The sequence below is a fragment of the Gobio gobio genome (genome assembly GCF_949357685.1).
Source record: "Gobio gobio genome assembly, chromosome: 16".
In the NCBI taxonomy this organism is placed as follows: domain Eukaryota; kingdom Metazoa; phylum Chordata; class Actinopteri; order Cypriniformes; family Gobionidae; genus Gobio; species Gobio gobio.
Window position 1 is genome coordinate 11,106,892 of NC_137109.1, and position 21,463 is coordinate 11,128,354.

General features: G+C 37.6%; 1 protein-coding gene across 1 annotated transcript in view; it reads right to left on the bottom strand.

The window, feature by feature from the left end:
* Positions 1-21,463, bottom strand: part of spock1 (SPARC (osteonectin), cwcv and kazal like domains proteoglycan 1) — a 338,493-nt gene that overhangs the window by 32,734 nt on the left and 284,296 nt on the right. Inside the window, exon 7 of the mRNA XM_079839582.1 lies at positions 18,048-18,162. Within this exon, the coding sequence (XP_079695708.1) occupies positions 18,048-18,162 (115 nt within the window). The remainder of the gene's footprint in view (positions 1-18,047; positions 18,163-21,463) is intronic.

The following is a 21,463-nucleotide window of genomic DNA, read 5'->3' on the forward strand; positions in this document are numbered from 1 at the left end:
GAAATACCTTTGCCACAATACACTGTTAGAGAACATCCCGACGCCGTTCACACTGCTGAGAACGCTTTCCTCTCAATAAAAAAAAAAACACTAATCATAGTGATGAGCATACAGTATGTTTGCACTAGCTCTGCAATTGACCCTTCGCAAAGACTTAGTTACTGTTGCTACGTCCGACAAGCCATGCCGCTTTCACGCCACACATCATGCTCTCACGCGGCGAAAAATACATCACAGAGCAAAGAGGACACTGACAAAAGTGCCGAAAGACAAGACAGAGCTGATAAGTTTTGGTATGAAACAAAGTCTCAGCTTTCAAATTTCTTTTACAATAAATAGCATTTTGTGGCTCTATAGTGTGTGGTTGCGGATCACTTGAGAGCCTCAGTTCAAGCGGCACATGAACTGATCATCTCTTCCTACTAGCTATAGCACGAAATAAAAACGAATGAACATCAGAAGGTATATTGCTTAAACCGCGGAATGACGTCAACATACACTATTTTTCAAGTTCAAGTCCACTAATTCTACTGTCTGGTTTGTTTGCCTGACAAAATGGCGGATTCTGCGTTATGACTGGTCAGATTGCCTGTCAATCAAACTCTGAGCGAAGGGTGAATTCACGTTTATTAATATAGCACTTTACAATTTGCAGCTTTAAAGTATTAAAACTCAAAACATCAATGCCAAAGTCGAAGTCGCTTTCGATTAGAATTACAACTTAAATTTCTACTCTAAAGCAGCTCTCTAGAGTGTTTATGTTTTCATCATTGACACAGTCCAATTTCCAAGTTTACTTTGGAAAGCTCCCCAAAAGAACTTCAAATTAACTTTGTTTAAGCTTGATTTTGTTCTAAATGACAACACACTAGTTTGTTAGTCTATTTCACTTAAAGGGGTCATGAATTAAGAAATCAACTTTCCCTTGAGCCTTAGATATATAAAAGTTCATCCTGATATAAGTTTCGGAGCTGAAAACTTCCTTGTTAGTCAAATAAAACATTTTATAGACCCCAGGCCCAACAAATGCTCGATCTCAGAATGTGCCAGGCTGGTGAAGCGCCGCCTCAGCAGAAGAAGACCAACGTCTACTTCATCACTGCCTGTTTAGCCCCGCCCACCGATTCACACATGTAACATAGGCCTAGTGTTAAACCAGATTGAGCTACCAAGCAATAAACATGCCGTTGAGGGTTATAAAATATTGGAAAAAAACACTTTACAATAAAGTTTCATTAGTTAACATTAGTTAATGTATTAACTAACATGAACTAACCATAAGCAGTCCATTTGTTGCAATATTTGTTAATGTTAGTTAATATAAATACAGCAGTTCATCATTTGTTCATGTTAGTTCACCGTGCATTAACTAATGTTAACAAGATTTTAATAATGTATTAGTAAATGTTGAAATTAACATTAACAAAGATAAATAAATGGTTTATAAGTGCAGTTCATTATTAGTTCATGTTAACTAATGTAGTTAACTCATGTTAATTAATTAACCTTATTGTAAAGTGTTACCAAATATTGTGCAGTGCCTGGACTCGACAGTAATGCAACATGTGTTCATTATAATGCCTGATCTGAAATGTGATGATTCATGTAGTCAGATGTTCTTTGTCTGTGTGTCAGTAAATCAAACCAGTGTCTAAATGTCAACTTGCGTTGTTTCTCTTAGTATGATGAAAATAATCTGTTATTTAATGGTGATTAAATTCTATAAAGAAAGTGATCAAAGAAAGCTCCCTTTGTTCGCGCTGCAGCTCTCAATCGAACAGGAGAGTTTATCAGTGACTCACGTTTTATTCAATGAATCTCTTAACTATATCACGTTTGCACTGTTGGTGAAGATGAAAGCATTGGTTAGTGTACAGAAACTGAGTTGCAATGACGATATCGCTGCTTTCATGCACTCAACATGTGTGTGATTGGCGACAATGATTATCGCTGCAACCTTTCATGCCACGTTCTAAATATAATGCCATAGATCTAAATGTAATGCAACACTTTTCACGATTAGCTAACCATGAGAGCTGTAATAGTAAAAACGCGCTAAAAGAGAGAGTAATACTATTTCAAATGTTAAGACGTTAGCCAATCACAGCTGTGGGTGTTTACACTGAATTTTCACAGCGGACACGCCCCTTAAAACAGAGCATTCAGAGCAGAGTCTAAAATCAGGGTAGGAAAAACGCCTTTTATTTACAAATTATGACAATTTTTGATGTAAAAAGCATTCTAACATTATAAGTGCACCCCTGGAAACATCATAAAACAATAAAGCAAAGCAGTTCATGACCCCTTTAATGCGTTAAAAACACTCCTAACACCTTGTCAACCACACAGCAACACCCTGGCAACCACTAGTATCATAGACTAGCTCACAGGCAAACAACACACTTTTTCTTCAGAACTTGTATACATGTAATAGCATAAATATAGTATGATCAAACCACAACAATCCTTTTGTTTTATGCACTGTAAAAATGACTGTTTAAAGATTATTGGAGTAAGTCTTACAACAAAATAAAAAAAAATGTCTGCCTTTCTACTTTAAAAATGTATGCTTCTTGCCATTTATTTTTTATCATTTGTAAAATGTATAGCAATTTCTAAGTGTGAATTGTTTCGATGTAAATCCAACACCATTTTTGTGTCAGTGTGGTTTTGCTGGAACACAGAATAATGAGAAAATCCACTGAAATGCAACATAAATTACTCTTAAAAGGGTTTTATTGTGCAAGATTATATATACAGTTGCAAGAAAAAGTATGTGAACCGCTTGCAGAATCTGTGAAAATGTAAAGAATTTTAACAAAATTTGAGAGATCAAACAAAATGAATGTTATTTTTTATTTAGTACTGTCCTGAATAAGATATTTTACATAAAACATAAAAGTTTATGAACCATTGATAAATGTCCTGAAAAACTTTTGAACAGGATGAAGATGTCCAATTTTTTCTTCTTATTTTGTTTAAATATAAAAAAAAAAAAATTTAGTACTGAACTTCGTAAGTAACAGAAGATACTTGCATGTTTCCCGGAAGACAAATTAAAGTACAATTTACATTGATATTTAAATTAAAAAAGTTTTCACCCGCGGCTCTTAATGCATTGCGTTTCCTTCTGGAGCATCAGTGAATGTTTGAACATTTTTTAGTAGTTGTGTTTGAGTTCCTCAATCGTCCTCAGTGTGAAAAGATGGAACTCAAAATCACAGTCACTGCTGGAAAGGGATCAAATATGCAAAAGATGCTGGAAAACTGAAGAATTTCCAGGACCTGGAAGATTTTTCTGAAGAATGTTGGGCAGTTTAACTGGAAAAACAAGGGACTCATGAATAACCATCACAAAACAAAAAACAGTCGTGGATCATCCAGGGAACGACACACAGTATTAAAAATCAATGGATCATAAACTTTTGAACGGGGTCATTTTTAAAAATGCAGCTATTTTGTTTGTCTTGTGGACTATATGTAAAAAAAAAAATTATGCAAAATATCTTATTCAGGACAGTACTAAATAAAAATATAACATGCATTTTGTATGATCTCTTTTATTTTATGATCTCTTTCTTGCAACTGTATATAAATATATATTTTTAAATCATAAGTTGTATCAGTTAATATCTAACAACTATATTTCTATTAATTAACATTAACAAGGTTTAACAAATGCTGTAAAAACATATTGCTCATTGTTGGTTCATTTTTGCTAATTAATTAACTAAATGAGATCTTATTGTGAACAACTGAAATCAGAAATCATGATGACATCACAATAATGAGCTCATAAACTCCAGTTGCTCATTTGACAACAAAGTCTTAAAGATACAGTAGCATGAGTCAGATCGAGGATGGAAAATGGCCTAAATTACAACCGATTCGGTGGACAAAAACAAAACCTGACAAACATCAGAAGCACACAAGCTGAGAGAACTAAATGGACGCAGACACAGTCTAACGAAAACAACAAACAGCACTGAATAATGTATTTATCATCTCCTAATGCGCCGTACACACAAGAAATATGTTTTCATCACGTAAACCTGCCTGAGAGAGCTATTGATATGTCTGACCTTTAAAATGAAGTGTTTACGAGTATGAGAGAGTCAAACACTCCAGTGACATTTATTCTGATGTATTAAAACCATCATATTAATGCCCAACAGGTGCATCTGAGATTTAGGGGGAATTAGAGGATTTCCTGTATTTTCCTGAGGTTGTGAAGAGTCCATTCACATCTGTGTTTGAAGCACTGATGAGATACTGAAGCCTGAATACTGAGATACTGAAGATACTGGTTGATTATTATAGTTACAAATTACAGGAATAAATGAAATCTAAACACCAAAAAACAGGGGAAATATACACTATATTGACAAAAGTATTGGGACTCCAAATCATTGAATTCAGGTGTTCCAATCACTTCCATGGCCACAGGTGTATAAAATCCAGCACCTAGGCATGCAGACGCTTCTACAAACATTTGTGAAAGAATGGGTCGCTCTCCGGAGCTCAGTGAACTCAAGCGTGGGACCGTGATAGGTTGCCACCTGTGCAATAAGTCCATTCGTGGAATTTCCTCACTACTAAATATCCCACGGTCAACTGTTAGTGGTATTATAACAAAGTGGAAGCAATTGGGAACAACAGCAACTCAGCCACGAAGTGGTAGGCCACGTAAAATCACAGAGTGGGGTCAGCGCATGCTGAGGGTCACAGTGCACAGAAGTGGCCAGCTTTCTGTAGAGTCAATAGCTACAGATCTCTAAACTTCATCTGGCCTTCAGATTAGCTCAAGAACAGTGCGTAGAGAGCTTCATGGAATGGGTTTCCATGGCCGAGCAGCTCATCCAAGCCTTACATCACCAAGTGCAATGCAAAGCGTGGGATGCAGTGGGGTAAAGCACGCCGCCACTGGACTGTGATGAGAGCAGTGGAGACGTGTTCTCTGGAGTGACTAATCACACTTCTCTGTCTGGCAATCCGATGAAAGAGTCTGGGTTTGGCGGTTGCCAGGAGAACGGGACTTGTCTGACTGCATTGTGCCAAGTGTAAAGTTTGGTGGAGGGAGGATTATGGTGTGGGGTTGTTTTTCAGGGGTTGGGCTTGGCCCCTTAGTTCCAGTGAAAGGAACTCTTAATGCATTTTGGACAATTTCATGCTCCCAACTTTGTGGGAACTGTTGTAAGATGCCTTCAGAGCCAGATAATATATGCTGCATGAAGATAGAACAGGTATAGTTTAGTTTAATTACGGTTTAATACATCTTGCTTTTATGACATGCTATTGCATTTGTGTTACGTATTGCATCGCAATAAATGTGAAAAGAGCAGACAGCTTGAGCAGACTCCCAAATGTGTTCAACTACAGCAACTTCCTCTTCTCAACATGGCCTCACCCCCATTGTTGCGTGTTCCCGGGGGCAGGGGGCTCATGATTAAGCTTGTTGTAGTCCCTACCGGCCGTTTGTTGCAGTCCTTAAAAAGCGATTTCTTTAAAAGAAAATATCTCCCTTTGCTTTGAACTTTGAGCGCCTTAACTTTGCAGATGTTGTTTATGCTTAAACAGCAACATTACACACTAACTAAAGTTAAAAAAGTGAAATCATAATCAAGGGCCCCTTTGAGCAACTGGCTTTGGTTAGGGATTTTACAAGACTATGGAAAACGAATTAGCAATTCAAATAATATGTTAAAAAAAAGATTTTTTGTTGGAAAAAATTCAGTTAGATAAATAATATTTCTGAAGTGCATCACCGGGAGATGATACCTTGTGTTCAGTTAATTGTAATTTTATGATGAAAGGAAATCCTGTAACAAATGTGATTTACATCTATTTTATCCAACATATGAAGATATACGATAGGGAAGATGAAGATATTCTGCATAACAGAATGACCTAGAAACACAAGGATCACTGACACAGATTTCGGTGGATGTAATTTTCCACTGAAAGGCTCATATTGCTGTTTTTCCTCTACGGCCCAATGAAGAAAGATGAGCGTGTGTGTGTTGTATTATATTGCAGAGTAAAGCGTGAAAAACGATTCTTCAAAACATAATGAGCGGGTGTTCTTTGCGCGCACACACACACACACACACACACACACACACACACACACACACACACACACACACACACACACACACACACACACACACACACACACACACACACACACACACACACACACACACACACACACACACACACACACACAGACACACACCTCTCTCTTTTTCTCTCAGGTGATCCCTCTATTTTTCACTTTTCTCTCCTGCTGTGAGTGAAAATCTCTTGTGTTTCTCTTCAGATCACATTTCTCCCCGTCTCCATCCCTCCTTTCATCCTAACAAACCCATCGCCCATCTCCAGCCCCTCTGGCTCCATCTGTAATCATCTCCACCTCTTTGTCTCTCCTTTTCAGTATCTCCAGGAATTTCTGTGGCTCGGGCAGTCGAGAAAGTCACTTCGGATGAAAGCCTCTGCTAAATGCATAAATGTAAATATCCTGTATAGGGTCCCAATAAATCTAAATAACATTTTTTCATTACAATTTTTTTTCAAGTTTTAATGTTTATGGTTTCTGTTTTAATGGTAATTTTTTTGTCATTAGCATGTCTAGTTAATTGCAGTCATGAAACTTACAATTTAACAATTACATTTAAGAAATCGTCATTTTAGGGCCCTATAAAATCCATTGTGTTTTCTGGGTTCCATTTGAATTGTTTAACAACATTTTATTGATTAAAAAGCATGTCTAATAAATTGTAACGGTTATGCTCTGTTATGTCCTGTTTTAATTTAGTTTTCACTCTTTTTACTCTGTTCCCGTTTTCCTTACGGTGTGGGTACATTACAGCTGCAATACTCCACTCTGAGAACACTAAAACGCCTCTGCTTTGGGGTGTGTCTGTAGCAAGTGTGTTTAATCCAGGATTTTTTTAATCCAGCAATATAGTCACCAGAGATGCACATGATTACATTTGGAAATAGGCATATTTTCCAAATGCCCCACTTAAAGATCTTGTCAGTTTTATAAACTTTTGTAAACCCAGCCAGTATAATCACAATGAAACCATCCAAACTACAATATATATATATATATATATATATATATATATATATATATATATATATATATATATATATATATATATATATATATATATATATATATATATATATTAGGGGTGTAACGGTACACGTATTTGTACCAAACCGTTTCAGTACAGGGCTTTCGGTTCGGTGCACGCGTGTACCGAACGGTTCCGAATGCAATCTTTAACAGTCAACAGTAGGCTTGTTTTAAGCGCGGAACACACTTCAATCCGAGTTCCCACGCGAACATATTAAGTATTCTGTCCATTTTATCATGAAATTCAAATGATAAATCCCGTTTTGACACTCTTTAATGTGACATGACTGATCACTGTATAGGTGCGTCAGTTCAAGCGGCAGCGCGGTGCGCAAGTGAACGTGATCATCTCTTCCTAAAGAATAAACATGAATTAATATCTCTTAACCCTCAAGCCACCCTCGCATAACAGCCCTTAATCTCCCCCGGACACATTTGGGCACGAAGGTCAAAAGTGTGATTCCAAAATAACTTCAGTAAATAAAGAGTCCAGAGAGCCAAAACCTAAAAATGTGGTGACTTTGGTGACATCTGGTGACCTATGATGGTATTAATTTCTTTTTAAAACTAAAATATCAATAGCCACTAGATGGCAATAGAACTCAATGGCTGCATATGGGCTGAACTCTGTAAACCAATGTTTTAAAAAAATGCCCTGTTATTGGCTCATTTAATTCCTTTGTTTGTGTATGCGTGAGTGACTGTTTTTTATTTGACAAAAATAAAAAAATATAAAACTCACTCTGTTATTGGCTCATTCAATGGCTTTCAATGCAATGCTTTTGTGGATGTGTGTGTTTGAGTGTGTGTGCGGGCGTGTGTGTGAGTGTTTGCCACATTGAGAATGTTGTATAGGCTCCTCCTTCATTTGTGTGTATGTATGATCTGCATTGTTAGATTTATTGATTTTTATTGGACAAATAAAAAAAAATATGCTTGGAATTAAAGTTTTTTCCATTCATTCCTATGGGTGCCCATTTTTGTCCACGAAGGCGGGATTAAGGACTTTTTTTTCCAAACACTTAACATTGTAGAATTTAGTCGATTTTTTTTTTGTGTGTGTTCAGGTGGTAATCTTAGAAAAAGTAGCCAAGTCGTGTACCGCTCAGATTAAGGAAATTATTAAAAAATAAAACGATTTTTCCCTCATTTGACAAAAGATGGCTTTAGGGTTAAGTTATGTTGAGGATACATTACAAATTGAACTCTTTCACTAAATATATGACCTATATTAGCCTATATATTCATTATATTCTACCTAACCTGTTGGTGATGTCTTGTTTATTTAATGTATTTTTAAATAAATCTGTCATGAAAATGACAACCACTGTGTATAAATAATTATATTAAAACAACGAATTGGAGAAAAAAAATATATAATTAGATTTACAAGTTAATGCAAAAACTGCCTTATGTGAAGCTTATAAGTGTTGATTATTATATCTAAAAATACATAGCAACTGAATTTTGGCTCTGTTATTAACCTTTAATATTATAGCAATGTGTAAGTAAGGGCTCCTTATAGTTTATAGCATTATTTTTAAGAAACTTAGTTTTAGAATTAGTTTAAGGGCAGACACAATCTTTTCAGTAAACCACTGTTGAATAAAAATAAATAAAAAGCAATTTTGTAAAACTGCTGTACCGTACCGAACCGTCCGTTTTGTGTGCCGTTACACCCCTGATATATATATATATTCCTAATATTGTGTTGGTCCCCCTTTTGCAGCCAAAACAGCTCTGACCCGTCGAGGCATGGACTCCACTAGACCCCTGAAGGTGTGCTGTGGAATGTTACCAAGATGTTAGCAGCAGATCGAGGTGGAGGTGGAGCCTCCATAGATCGGACTTGTTTGTTCAGCACATCCCAGATTCTCGATTGGATTGAGATCTGGGAAATTTGGAGGCCAAGTTAACACCTCAAACTCATTGTTGTGCCCCTCAAACCATTCCTGAACCATTTTTGCTTTGTGGCAGGCGCATTATCCTGCTGAAAGAGCCACAGCCACCAGGGAATACCATTTCCATGAAAGGGTGTACATGGTCTGCAACAATGCAACAATATATATACAGCTCTGGAAAAAATTAAGAGACATAACATTGAATTCTCAATGTTAAGTGGTCTCTTAATTTTTTCCAGAGCTGTATATCAGTGGTATGCGGCCCATATAAGCTGCGAATGCTCTGCATATCCAAGCCATTCATGGACTCGCTAATTAGTATTAACACTACAAATTACTATAAATTCCCTTGTTTGAAATGTACAATGAAGCTTACATGATATAATAAATGTTAGTAATACATATGTAACTCTGTCATTTATTTATTTCCCAAAATGACGGTAATTTTCTTCAAATCTGTAGTTCCGGGTATGTGAATCCACAGCAGCGTTGGCGCCTATGCTCTGTTGATATGTATCGTCATCCTTGTCCCGCATTCTCATTGGTTTGCTGGCATATGCTGAATTACACGAGCAGGGTAAGCTGTCAGCGGATCGCTAGCTCAAGTGGAAAGATGTGCTGTTACTGCCAGATCTCGATCACCAAAAATCGCATTGTTTGATACAAAACTAAATAGACTGATTCTAGTGGGGGGAAAAAGTCATAACTGAAACTATTTTCATAGTATTTTACCAATTATTGTTGATGTAATTTATAATTTTTTTTACAATGATAGTGTCACAGTTATGTTCAGTTTGTCTTATGCCCCATCCACACAGAGTTTGTGTTCACTATTTAAGTTTAGCTGTATAAGTAAAAATGTTGTACCGTATCAGTTTTTCGTCCACATGGATCCAGCATTTTAAACCGGGTCCCAGAGTGGATAAATCTGAAACTGACACCCTTGCGTTTTCGTGTGTACAGCCAATCTGTATATTTTGTGAAACGGTGATGTCATCACACCACGTCCCGCACGGTAAAAGACTAGAAGGGATACAGTTACGGCCACTGGGCATGCGCACATCAATGTTGCGTCATTTAATGACTGTATTTGCATTATTGTAAGGGTAGGTTTAGGGTTGGGGTAGGTGTAGGCATTAACAAAACACAATCTGGTAAGTAGCAAATTTATTTTAATTTTTTTTTATCGTGAGATTTTGCCTCACGTCCAACCGTTGCTGTACCCCTTCTAGCCGCAACTCTACTTCTCCATTTTTAGTGTATTTCTGTGGCAGAATTACAGCGCCACATACTGGTCTGGCATGTATACTACATCGGTTTGAGTTGGTTTCAGTGGTTTCGTGTGTACGCAGATATTTCTTGAGACGAGGGGAAAAAAAGATTGGATAGGGAAAGCTCTGGCTTCGTGTGGATGTGGCCTTAGTTATCATGGACTTTCAGTTTGTTTTCATTCTGTCCTGCCCTCTGTCACCTATCTTTCTAAACTACAATATAGCTCCACCGAGAATCACAGATAATGGACAGGCGCTGAGAAAAAAGAGATTTCCTCAATGCAAAAAACACTGAGCCCTGATGCCGAGGAATAACTGCTACATCTGAATACAGAGCAGGGACACATAAAAGAGAGCAAGATGAAAGTCAGAGATAAAATGACAAAACAAGATGAACATGTCAAATAAAGAGAAAGAGAAGAGGCCGTGAGACAATAAAGACGTGAGGAAATGAAAGAAATGGACTTTCAAATGACACATTTTTTTATCAGTCTCTCTCTTTCTGTGGTAATTGCTTCCTGATGTATGCAGCACTTTTCCAATTAAAGATCATGTCAGTGATCTGAAGTCATTAAAATACAGACATCATAACGTTCCTATCAGACCGAACCTTCATCTCTGCTCAGATCCCGCAGCATAACTGACAGAGAGACTCTGTTCTGTTGGGGAAGCAAGCCTTTGGGAAATAAGTGCAAACAGGCTAGAGGTCATGAATCTAAATTACACACACACACAACAGCAGACCCTTAAAATAACCGACTGACGTGTCATCAAAACACAACAAGACAAATCTTTATTGCTCAGACGTTGCTCAGCCAGTGCTCAGGATATATAAGTGAACTCGTCATATAATTTTGATTCAGATTCAATTTGATTCAGATTCACAAGCTCTTAATGCAATTTGATTCAGATCTTGATTTGATAATGATTCATTTGGATATAGTATATCAGTATGTCAGTAGAGTATGTACATTTTTCTTACACCGTGTCTACACCGGACACTGACCATAATCATAAATGCGTCATAAATAGACAGAGGCATCAGTTTATTGTCAGGGATTTGTCACGTCGTGTCACACCGCATCCAGTGTAGACATCATCACTGATTATAACAAGTTTTTTTGTCTTTCTATTGTATTTTGTCACGTTGCGCTGCTCACGTCCGGTGTAGACAGTGTTAAGGAAAATTATCGGTAACACTTTAGAATAATGGTCATTAGTTAACATTAGTTAACTACATTAGTTAACATGACCTAATAATGAACTGCACTTATAAAGCGTTTATTAATCTTTGTTAATGTTAATTTCAACATTTACTAATGCATTATTAAAATCTTGTTAACATTAGTTAATGCACTGTGAACTAACATGAACAAACCATGAACAGCTGTATTTATATTAACTAACGTTAACAAAGATGAACAAATACAGTAACAAATGTACTGCTTATGGTTAGTTCATACATTAACTAATGTTAACTAATGACCACTATTCTAAAGTGTTACCAAATTATCTCTCAAAAAATATATTGATTGCTAATTTATTGATCTGTAACACTCAAAAACTGATAGTTAACATTTAAACTGCACATAAGGAAGTTTTTATATTGAATTATATTTCTACTCCAATTTATTACTGAAATAATTACATTTACACAGTGGCTAGTGTTTCCCCTAGGATTTTTTTCTGGTGGGGGGATTAGTAGACCTCCCGAAACTACTAGCGTCACGGAGCTGGTGTGTTACGCCTGCGGATACGTGGTGTTGACATAGACGCAGCGCGCAGTAAACGCTTGTTTGTATCGGTGCATTTCTGAAATGACAAGTGTGCACATAAATTTGGTAAATAAATATAAACAACATTTATTTACATATCACACAACTTTTTACTACACAACAGAGGAGGCTATTCAAATTATGGTACTTTTCCACCTCATTCCCCCTCAGATATAGTCATTTTGCGTCATTGGAGGATTTTTTGGCCAGAGGCTAGAGACTACAGGAGCTAGATCCGCATGTTATCAACCCACCCACAGGGGAGGGATCTCACTCACAGAATGTAAATGTGCACGGCCACTCAGCTCGGGCATTCATAACGGAGCGTTGCGGAGAGTGTTTCAACTTTTCAATTTATTCCTATGAAAGTTTAGCTTCCATAAGCATGATCTGAAAACGCGCCAGACTGGACGTCGTGAATGACTGCCGCATTTACACTTTATTGAAAAAACACGTTCAGTTTTTAATTGTAGTGTCTGTTCTCTAACTGATATATATATTAAACATTGTTAAAGAACAAATAATCAAATTACGAGCAACAGCACAAATAAATACAGCAGAACAATAATACAAATTAAATATGTTGGTCTAAACTAGATTTTCAGGTACAAAAATAGTAATCAAATGTAAAATATCACTGCATAGTCTGCATGAAATTATATATCACTGCATATAAATATAGATTAACCCTTTTTAAAAGTTATTCAGTCGTGAGTGATTTTTTTTTTCTCTGTCTTTTGTTAGCTTGACGATATTTTCTGGCTTTCCGTGTTATACGGTAGGGGGCGCTATTATGCATCTCCTGAATGAGTACAGCATCTCCTGATCAATACAGAGGTAAAGAAAAAGAAGCAGAAACAACTGATATCATATGTAAGCAGATGCAAATTAAAAACAACACAATCATCAACATTAAACAGCATATAAATCAAAACTCACTAATGTCACTGAATAAAATGTCAACCCAGGGCGAGCGATATACACTCTAAAAAAAAAAAGGTTCTATATGGCACCAAAAATAGTTCTTGGCTCGTAATCATAGGGGAACCTTTTTTAGCACTATATAGCACCATTTTTGGTGCTTCAGTGGTTCTTCAGCGGTTCTTCAGAGGTTCTTCACCGGTTCTTCAGAGGTTCTTCACCGGTTCTTTGACTAAGGTGCTATATAGCACCTCTGAAGAACCACTGAAGCACCAAAATTGGTGCTATATAGCACTAAAAAAGGTTCCCTTATGATTACGAGACTTTTTTTTTAGAGTGGGGCCTGTGAAGCTTTGAGGGTGTTGACTTGATGTTAAATTGCTCATCTTGCGCTGCTCTGCGACGTGCCAAGGATTGCACAATCACGTCAGAAAGGTCACGCTACACTCTAAAAAAAAAGGCTCGTAATCATAGGGGAACCTTTTTTAGTGCTATATAGCACCAATATTGGTGCTTCAGTGGTTCTTCAGCGGTTCTTTAGAGGTGCTATATAGCACCTTAGTCAAAGAACCGGTGAAGAACCTCTGAAGAACCGCTGAAGAACCTCTGAAGAACCGCTGAAGAACCACTGAAGCACCAAAATTGGTGCTATATAGCACTAAAAAAGGTTCCCCTATGATTACGAGCCAAGAACCATTTTTGGTGCAATATAGAACCTTTTTTTTTTTAGAGTGTAGACGTAGGCAGAAGTACCACCCCATGTTTACAAAGTGCACATGCGAAGACTAATACAAACGTCCTTTAGCAAAAAAAAGGTAAAACAACAATGACGGACGATTTTGAAGTTGAAGATGAACTGTTTTTTTGGTAAAGGGCGTTTGTATTAGTCCTCACACGTTCCCACTTCGCAGAGCAGCGCAAGATGAGCAATTTAGGTTAAAAAGTATATTAGTTTAAATTTTTTTTTGACCGATGGTTTTGCTAGATAAGACCCTATTCCTTGTCTAGGATCAAGCAAATCCTCTGAAGCCTTTCGAAGCCCTTTGAAACTGCATTGATTTGGACCTTCAACATTTTGGTTGCCATGGAAGACTATGATGCAGAGAAAAATGGAATGTTTTCCTCAAAAAAACGTAATTTATTTTCGACTGAAGAAAGAAAGACACGAACACCTTGGATGAGATGGGGGTGAGTAAAATATCAGAACATTTTCATTTTGAAGTGAACTAATCCTTTAAGAGAGAATCAAATGAGTCATCATCTAGTAAGAGTATAGTGATAAAATGAATCAGGAGCAGCTCAGATCATTTGATAAGAAATTAGTTCATATAGAGATCTCTGCTTTCTGACAACTAGTGACTTTTTTGGTCTCTTTTTTAGGAGAAATATCTTGGAGAGGAAAGAAAAAAAATCCAAATGTTGTCTCCATTTAATCTCAAGTGAAAAACCTTAGATGTTAAATATATCTCATTTGAGATGTTTCTTTCCTGTGGATAATAGTACATCTGAATGTCACATTCACTTTGTGTAAACGGCATCATGCCTCCATCGCTCTCTCTGTGTGTTTCTATTCCTCCAGAAAACTTGTTCCTGTGATGTCCAGGGTTGTTCCCAAAACACTAAATCCACTATTCACTTTCCCCTCAGGACACACACACACACACACACACACACACACACACACACACACACACACACACACACACACACACACACACACACACACACACACACACACACACACACACACACACACACACACACACACACACACACACACACACACACACACACACACACACACACACACACACACACACACACACACACACAATAACTATAAAAAACGTCTTGCATCTGAGTGTTTTTCTTTCTTGAGGCTTTTTCATGTGTCTCTTATGGTTTGTTAAGACAGGCAGCAAAAATGTTTTGGTGTGTCCAGCTCAAAATCCGTTTATTTTTCTGTAGTCTAAACTCACTAAAGTCACTTTCCCAAACCCAATCCAAACCACATTCACAGATGATTTTAAATTCAATTAAAATTAGATTTTTGGAAACGCATCTCAATTTGAGCGTCCGCTCAGATTTCATATCATTTTTTTTCTCCATTATTCAGAGTGTGGCCCGTATGTGACCTCATGAAAAGTTCTCATTAATGACTACAATATTATAATATATTTTATAATACATTTCAATAAAATCATAATAAATTAATATTTTATAGTCATGTTGAATTGGTCAAAAGCAGTGTGAATGTGGCCAATGAAAATTCAAGCAGAAAGATTTTTTTAATCTGATTTAAAAACGTTTTGGCTTGAGTTGGTTCTTGTCAAGAGTAAACCCAAGTATGATCGGAAATCGTTCAGAATGAGTTCATAATTCTTTCTAAGTAGAGCTATTCAAGTCATCTGGAGAAACTTTCTCTATGGCTGTTATTCCAGACAGGCTGGTCTGAGTATTTCAGAAACTGCTGATCTACTGGGATTTTCACGCACAACCATCTCTAGGGTTTACAGAGAATGAGCCAAAAAAAGGAAAATATCCAGTGAACAGCAGTTCTGTGGGTGAAAATGCCTTGTTGATGCCAGAGTTCAGAGGAGAATGGCCAGACTGGTTCAGCTGATAGAAAGGCAACAGTAACTCAAATAAGCGCTCGTTACAACCAAGGTCTGCAGAAGAGCATCTCTGAACACACAACAAGTCAAACCTTGAAGCAGATCATGGGCTACACCAGCAGAAGACACAGCGGTGCCACTCCTGTCAGCTAAGAACAGGAAACCGAGGCTACAATTCGCACAAGCTCACAAATACTACAGTATATGCTGACCATTTCCATCCCTTTATGACAGTGTACCCATCTTCTGATGGCTTCTTCCAGCAGGATAACGCGTGTGGCAAGCAGGGCGGGGCCGAGAGCCGTGAGAGAACGACGTGAGGCCAATGGCGTGATTGACAATGCGCAACATATCTTGTATCTCTCACGGAGCAGCTTCAGAAGCATAATAGGAGGAGCGATGACAGTTAAAGGGTTAGTTCACCCAAAAATGAAAATTAGCCCATGATTTACTCACCGTCAAGTCATACTAGGTGTATATGACATTCTTCTTTCAGACGAATACAATTCACTGCCATTATAATGCTTGGATTAGCCATGACTTTTTTTAATATAACTTTTATTTGTCTGAAAGAAGAATGTCATATACACCTAGGATGGCGAATAAATCATGGGCTAATTTCCATTTCTGAGTGAACTAACCCTTTAAGGACGAGAGAGGAGCAGGCCTGGACTTTACATGTTTTATTATGTGTGTGCGGCAGTCACCCGTGAGTATAGTGCTGGGCGGTATGACCAAACATTTATATCACGGTATTTTTCAAAATTATATCGGTTTCGTGGTACATGACGGTATTTTTTTTCCCTATGCTTGACCAGGTGTTAACCACATGTTCTACTAATTGAGAGAGGAAATACTGCAGTAGATTGACTAGAATGCCATATTTTACTGTCATGATGAGTGAATATTGTAGAAAAATTACACACTAGAGTTAATACAGGTTTGCAAAGCCCCACAAAATGATGCTGTGGGGAGACAACAACCAATAAAACACAGACCTGCAACACACTCATTACAGACACATGAATATTAAAATATAAGGGCACCTTAAGCATTTTAAAAATCTAACCCTATATAACAATAAACTGCCAAAACGAGGGAGAAACGTGGAAGAACATTTAAAAGGTCTAAGGATATTTTCAATAGATTTAAGAGCACTACAGTATCGGAACAAACGACACATGTCAGTTTAACATAGAAAGAATAAAGCAGTTACTTTTTTGCCCATTCTTCTTTGAATTGTCAGTCTATTTATTAACTTGCATTGTCTTCAGTGTAGCAGAATAATCTATCGTGTCATCGCGTTGTGATCAGACGTACGGCTGTAGTATCTGTGTCCTTTGCATACATTTCATTTGAAGAAGACGTGATGAAATATGTGTGCATACACGCTGCTGGTTCATGTTTAGAGCTCTAGAGTATATGAAATAGGTCCATAAAAACCTTAAACGCGCTTGCTCCGGTCTATATGTGCTATATGACCCATGTAGTGAGCATTGTTAATCTCATCACGGTGCTCAGCGCAGAAACCGCTCTCTCTTGCGCGCCGCGTGTAGTTTGAATTCTCCACTTAATCAAGGGCTTAATCCGAAATCGCCCCCTATACCCTCAAATAGGGCATTATTTGAGGGGACAATCATTTGTAGTGGTGAACGAAATCATAGTGGACGTTATTGAGTGCACTCATTCAATCTCACAATGCACCGCAATAATGAGTGTACAGCCGATGTACACACAACGGCTGTCCGAAATCACTCACTCGTTTTCATTCACTCATTCAAGTGAACAATATAAGTGGATAACATAGGGAACAGTGAATGAGGCTTTAGGGGGCGATTTCAGATTCAGCCATAGGCTGTAAGGCGATCTCAGCTGTGCTCTCACTACAGTGCAACAGTGAAATGGCACCCCTCAAACAGTGACGCCATGTGCCGCGTTCTGGCCGTTGTTTAAGTGACATATACCGGTATTGCGGTATAATCAAAATTCATATCATAACAAAAATAAATACCGGTATTCGGTATGAACCAATATACCGCCCAACACTACCCGTGAGTACTTCCGTTTTGTGTTTATTTCTAATTAAAGGGGTTTAAACGTTTGCTGTTTCCCGCCTCCTTCTTCCCAGAACAACGAACCTTGCTACAATGCGCATGTCACAAAGCTCAAATAATTTCAGACTGGGTTCTTGAACATGACAATAAGTTCTCAAATGGCCTCCAGACAGAACGATCAGTCAGAACAAACAGATTTCAGCACCTGCAAAATGACGGTCATTTCTCGTGATAGGATTTAAAACACAAACTGGATCTGTGTGCAGTGTGTACCAAGCTCTCGTCTTCATTTCTCCAGATTGAATCTCTGTTCAGACAGTTCACGGGTCCTTTCAACATCTTAACACACAGGAAATGACTCACCGTTCTTCTCTGTGTGTGGTTTGATGACTTCCTGTCCTGGCAGGCAGGGACACGGACCGTCACACTTCACAGAGATGCTCTTGCTAGAGCTGCAGGCCTGGAATTCAAGTTTACACTGTGGAAGAACAGAGAGGATTCTGAGTGGTGCAGTTGGAGACATGATCACATTTAGGCTAACCGTCACAACCCGACCGTTGAGATTTATCGCTCATTAAATGATGACATGATTTTAGTTCCTTTGAAGTGAGGTGATTGCGTTCATCAGATCTGATCACACAGAGGCCTGCGGTGTTCTTTGGGATTTAATTAAAGATGATGTCATGACTAGATTAAAAGACTTATGCTGCGTTCACACCGAATGCGAATAGAGCGTCTGGAGCGAGTGATTTCCATGTTAAGTCAATGTAAAAATACGATGCTGTGCGATTTGAGGCAAATTGAGTGTCTTGCGCAAGTGTTTTTATTTGGTGCTTTTTGTGCATTCACACGTTTGAAGCGAATCCGCGTCTAAAGCCAGAGTTGAAAAAATCGGAACTTTGGCGTCTGTTCAAGCCGCGTAAACCAATCAGGATCCTGCTAAATGGGGTAAGTGATGTGATAAACGGGGACAGGCCCGCCCGGAGTCACTCATTCAAAACAGTGGCTGTGTTTAAGCACTTAATCTGGACTGAAAGACTTAAGGACCTTGGCATATTATTGCATTATTATGGTGTGACAATCATGAAAATAGTTGTTACTGTTCTTTCATGCATTTAATTAAAAAAATTCAACCGTCAACATAGAGGAACGACTGATATTGGCAGTGAGCAGTCATCCGGAGCTATACGGGACAGGCAGAAGTACCGCTGAAAGCGGCCATCATCCAGACACAGCTCCTGGAGTGCCTCGAACACACACTCGCTTTATATGCGCATCCAAAAGCAGACTCAATTAAACACCGTCCTGCTAATTAATATTGAGACATGAGACCCCCTATGAAATGCTGAAAATGTAAGCTTTTGTAATAGAATGGAATAGAATAGAATATTATTCTCATTATTTCTTCTGTATTGTCTTATGTCAGCATCTGTGTCCATATTTAAGCTCAATCTGTGTGTTGAGGACATTTGCTGCTGTGCTGATATTCATAAAACCATAATGACAGAGAATAAAGAGAGTACTAAATCAATCTGTGATGTGTATTTGGTGTGCTTTACTTGCTCTTGTCATCCTGGTGAGTGCTGAACCTTCCAATGACCCCTTAAAACTGACTTGCCTAAACAACACACACCATTCAAAACATTGTTTGTGTGTGTGTTTGTGTGCAATGTGCATATCACTGAACAATTTTCTGCCAGATAAATGGGTCCATAAATTCCAATGATGAAGAGGATTAAAATTGAAGAGTAAACTTAGGCATACACAAAGACACAAACTCATACTAACTATCAGGCTCATGAAATGCATTTTTCAACATTTTATAATGTTCTCTGTTTTAATAATCTTCTAATTTAAAGGTAACAATCTATTTTCAATCCTGTTTTTGAACCTCTCTTTCATTCACTCCGTTTGATATAGGCGAGCCACATTCAAGACTTGGAAGCAAACGCCCACCGCTATGATTGGGTAACAGTTTTGCATATTAAAGTAAATTTCAATGTCCCCACCATTACACGTGTGGAATTTGTTTGAAAAATTTCTCGTTACATAGCAGAAACATTTAACAACCATGTGAAACATTAATGCGTATTACATATGCTTCAATAAAGTTTAAGTACTTGGAGTTACCACAGTTATAATTGACAAATGATGACTTTCTGTGCTTCATGTAAATGGAATTATGAATGAATGTACCATTGTTTGCCACACTGTCATAGCTATTCATAGTTCATCCTTTTCGATAAAGTGAAAAACATATACATTGTCATTTGCAGTGTCGTGTTTTAAAGGTGCACTTTGTAAATGTTACAAGGCATCTAGCGATGAGGTTGCGAATTGCAACCACCCACTGCTCACCCCTCCCTTTCGAAGCACATAGAGAAGCTACGGTGGCCGACACAGGACAAAGATGTCGTCTGAGCAAAGAGTGACTAGCGCTCTCTAGAGAAGTTTGTCCGTTTAGGGCTACTGTAGAAACATGGCGGCGAAAAATGGCGACTTCACTGGTGACCCGCGGTCATTATACACCACTGAAAAAATTGTTATATTATAATGCATTTCTGTCAATAGATCCTCATAAATATTACACACTGCACCTTTAAATATAACGAAACGTGTTGTAATATCTCACTGATGACAAAACAGAAGATGTCGCTCACAGAAGCTTTCATTTAGGATTACAGCGAATTGCTTAGATCAAAACGATAACAAAAGCAGCGTTCTCTGCATGCTTTCTTCCATATCTGATAATAGAACGCATTAACCCCATAAGCTAAGTTTCAATAAAAGTTGTTTTTGGACTAACAAAGAAGATTTGAGATATTTTTATAGCAAAGTAACCTCTTATATGTAAAAAGCTCAAGGAAAATGTGATTTCTCAATTCATGACCCCTTTAAAGCCTGTATCTTATTTTTAACACTGAAAATGTCTTTTGTTCAGTAAAGAGGCTGTTCTGTGCTTCAGATGAACACAAATGCATTCAGAGAATAAATTAATCACATCTGTCAGGGAAAACTCTTAACGACTATGTTTTTTTTGCCATACTTAGCTTATAATACATGCAAATAAAATGAAAGAACATTTACAAATAATTGTATTGACTACATGTGAGTTTTCAGTGGATTGTGTGAATTTACTCTCATCTATTCAGCCGTCCGTTCGTCCATTCATCCAGAAGTAGTTAAATAAACCATAATAAAAGTCTGTAAATATAGTTAGATTTTTTTCAAATGTATTATTTACATTTTGTTTGATTTCATATGTTAGTTTTCTATTTTCGTCTAGTTTCAGTTTGTTTCAATGGTGCATACTAGAGCTTTAATTCAGGTTTTGTCAAGAAAATTACTGTCCATGGATGTTTTTGTTTTTTATCATCGTATTTCTATATAATGTTACTGATTCTAAATCTAGCGATCCATTTATCCATCTTGATGTAGTTAAATAACAGCATTAAACATAAAATATAGCAAAACAAGTCTGCATCAAGGCAATTACAGTATAGCTCGAAAATGTTAATTTATTTTGTATGCTGGTTTCAGTTTCAGTTTGTTTTAATGGTGCATACATATTTAATATTTAAATGATCTATATAGTGTTATTGATTCTACAGCTGAAAATATCAGAAGCGGCTCAATAAGAGCAATCCAAATATCTGCCGTGTCCATGTGCTTTTCATTTCTCTATCTGTCCAAACCCTCTCCTCTATCTGTTCTCTCTAACTCCATCTCTCACATTTGATTTCATTCTTGCTGAAGGAAATGGAGTGGGTGGGGGTAAA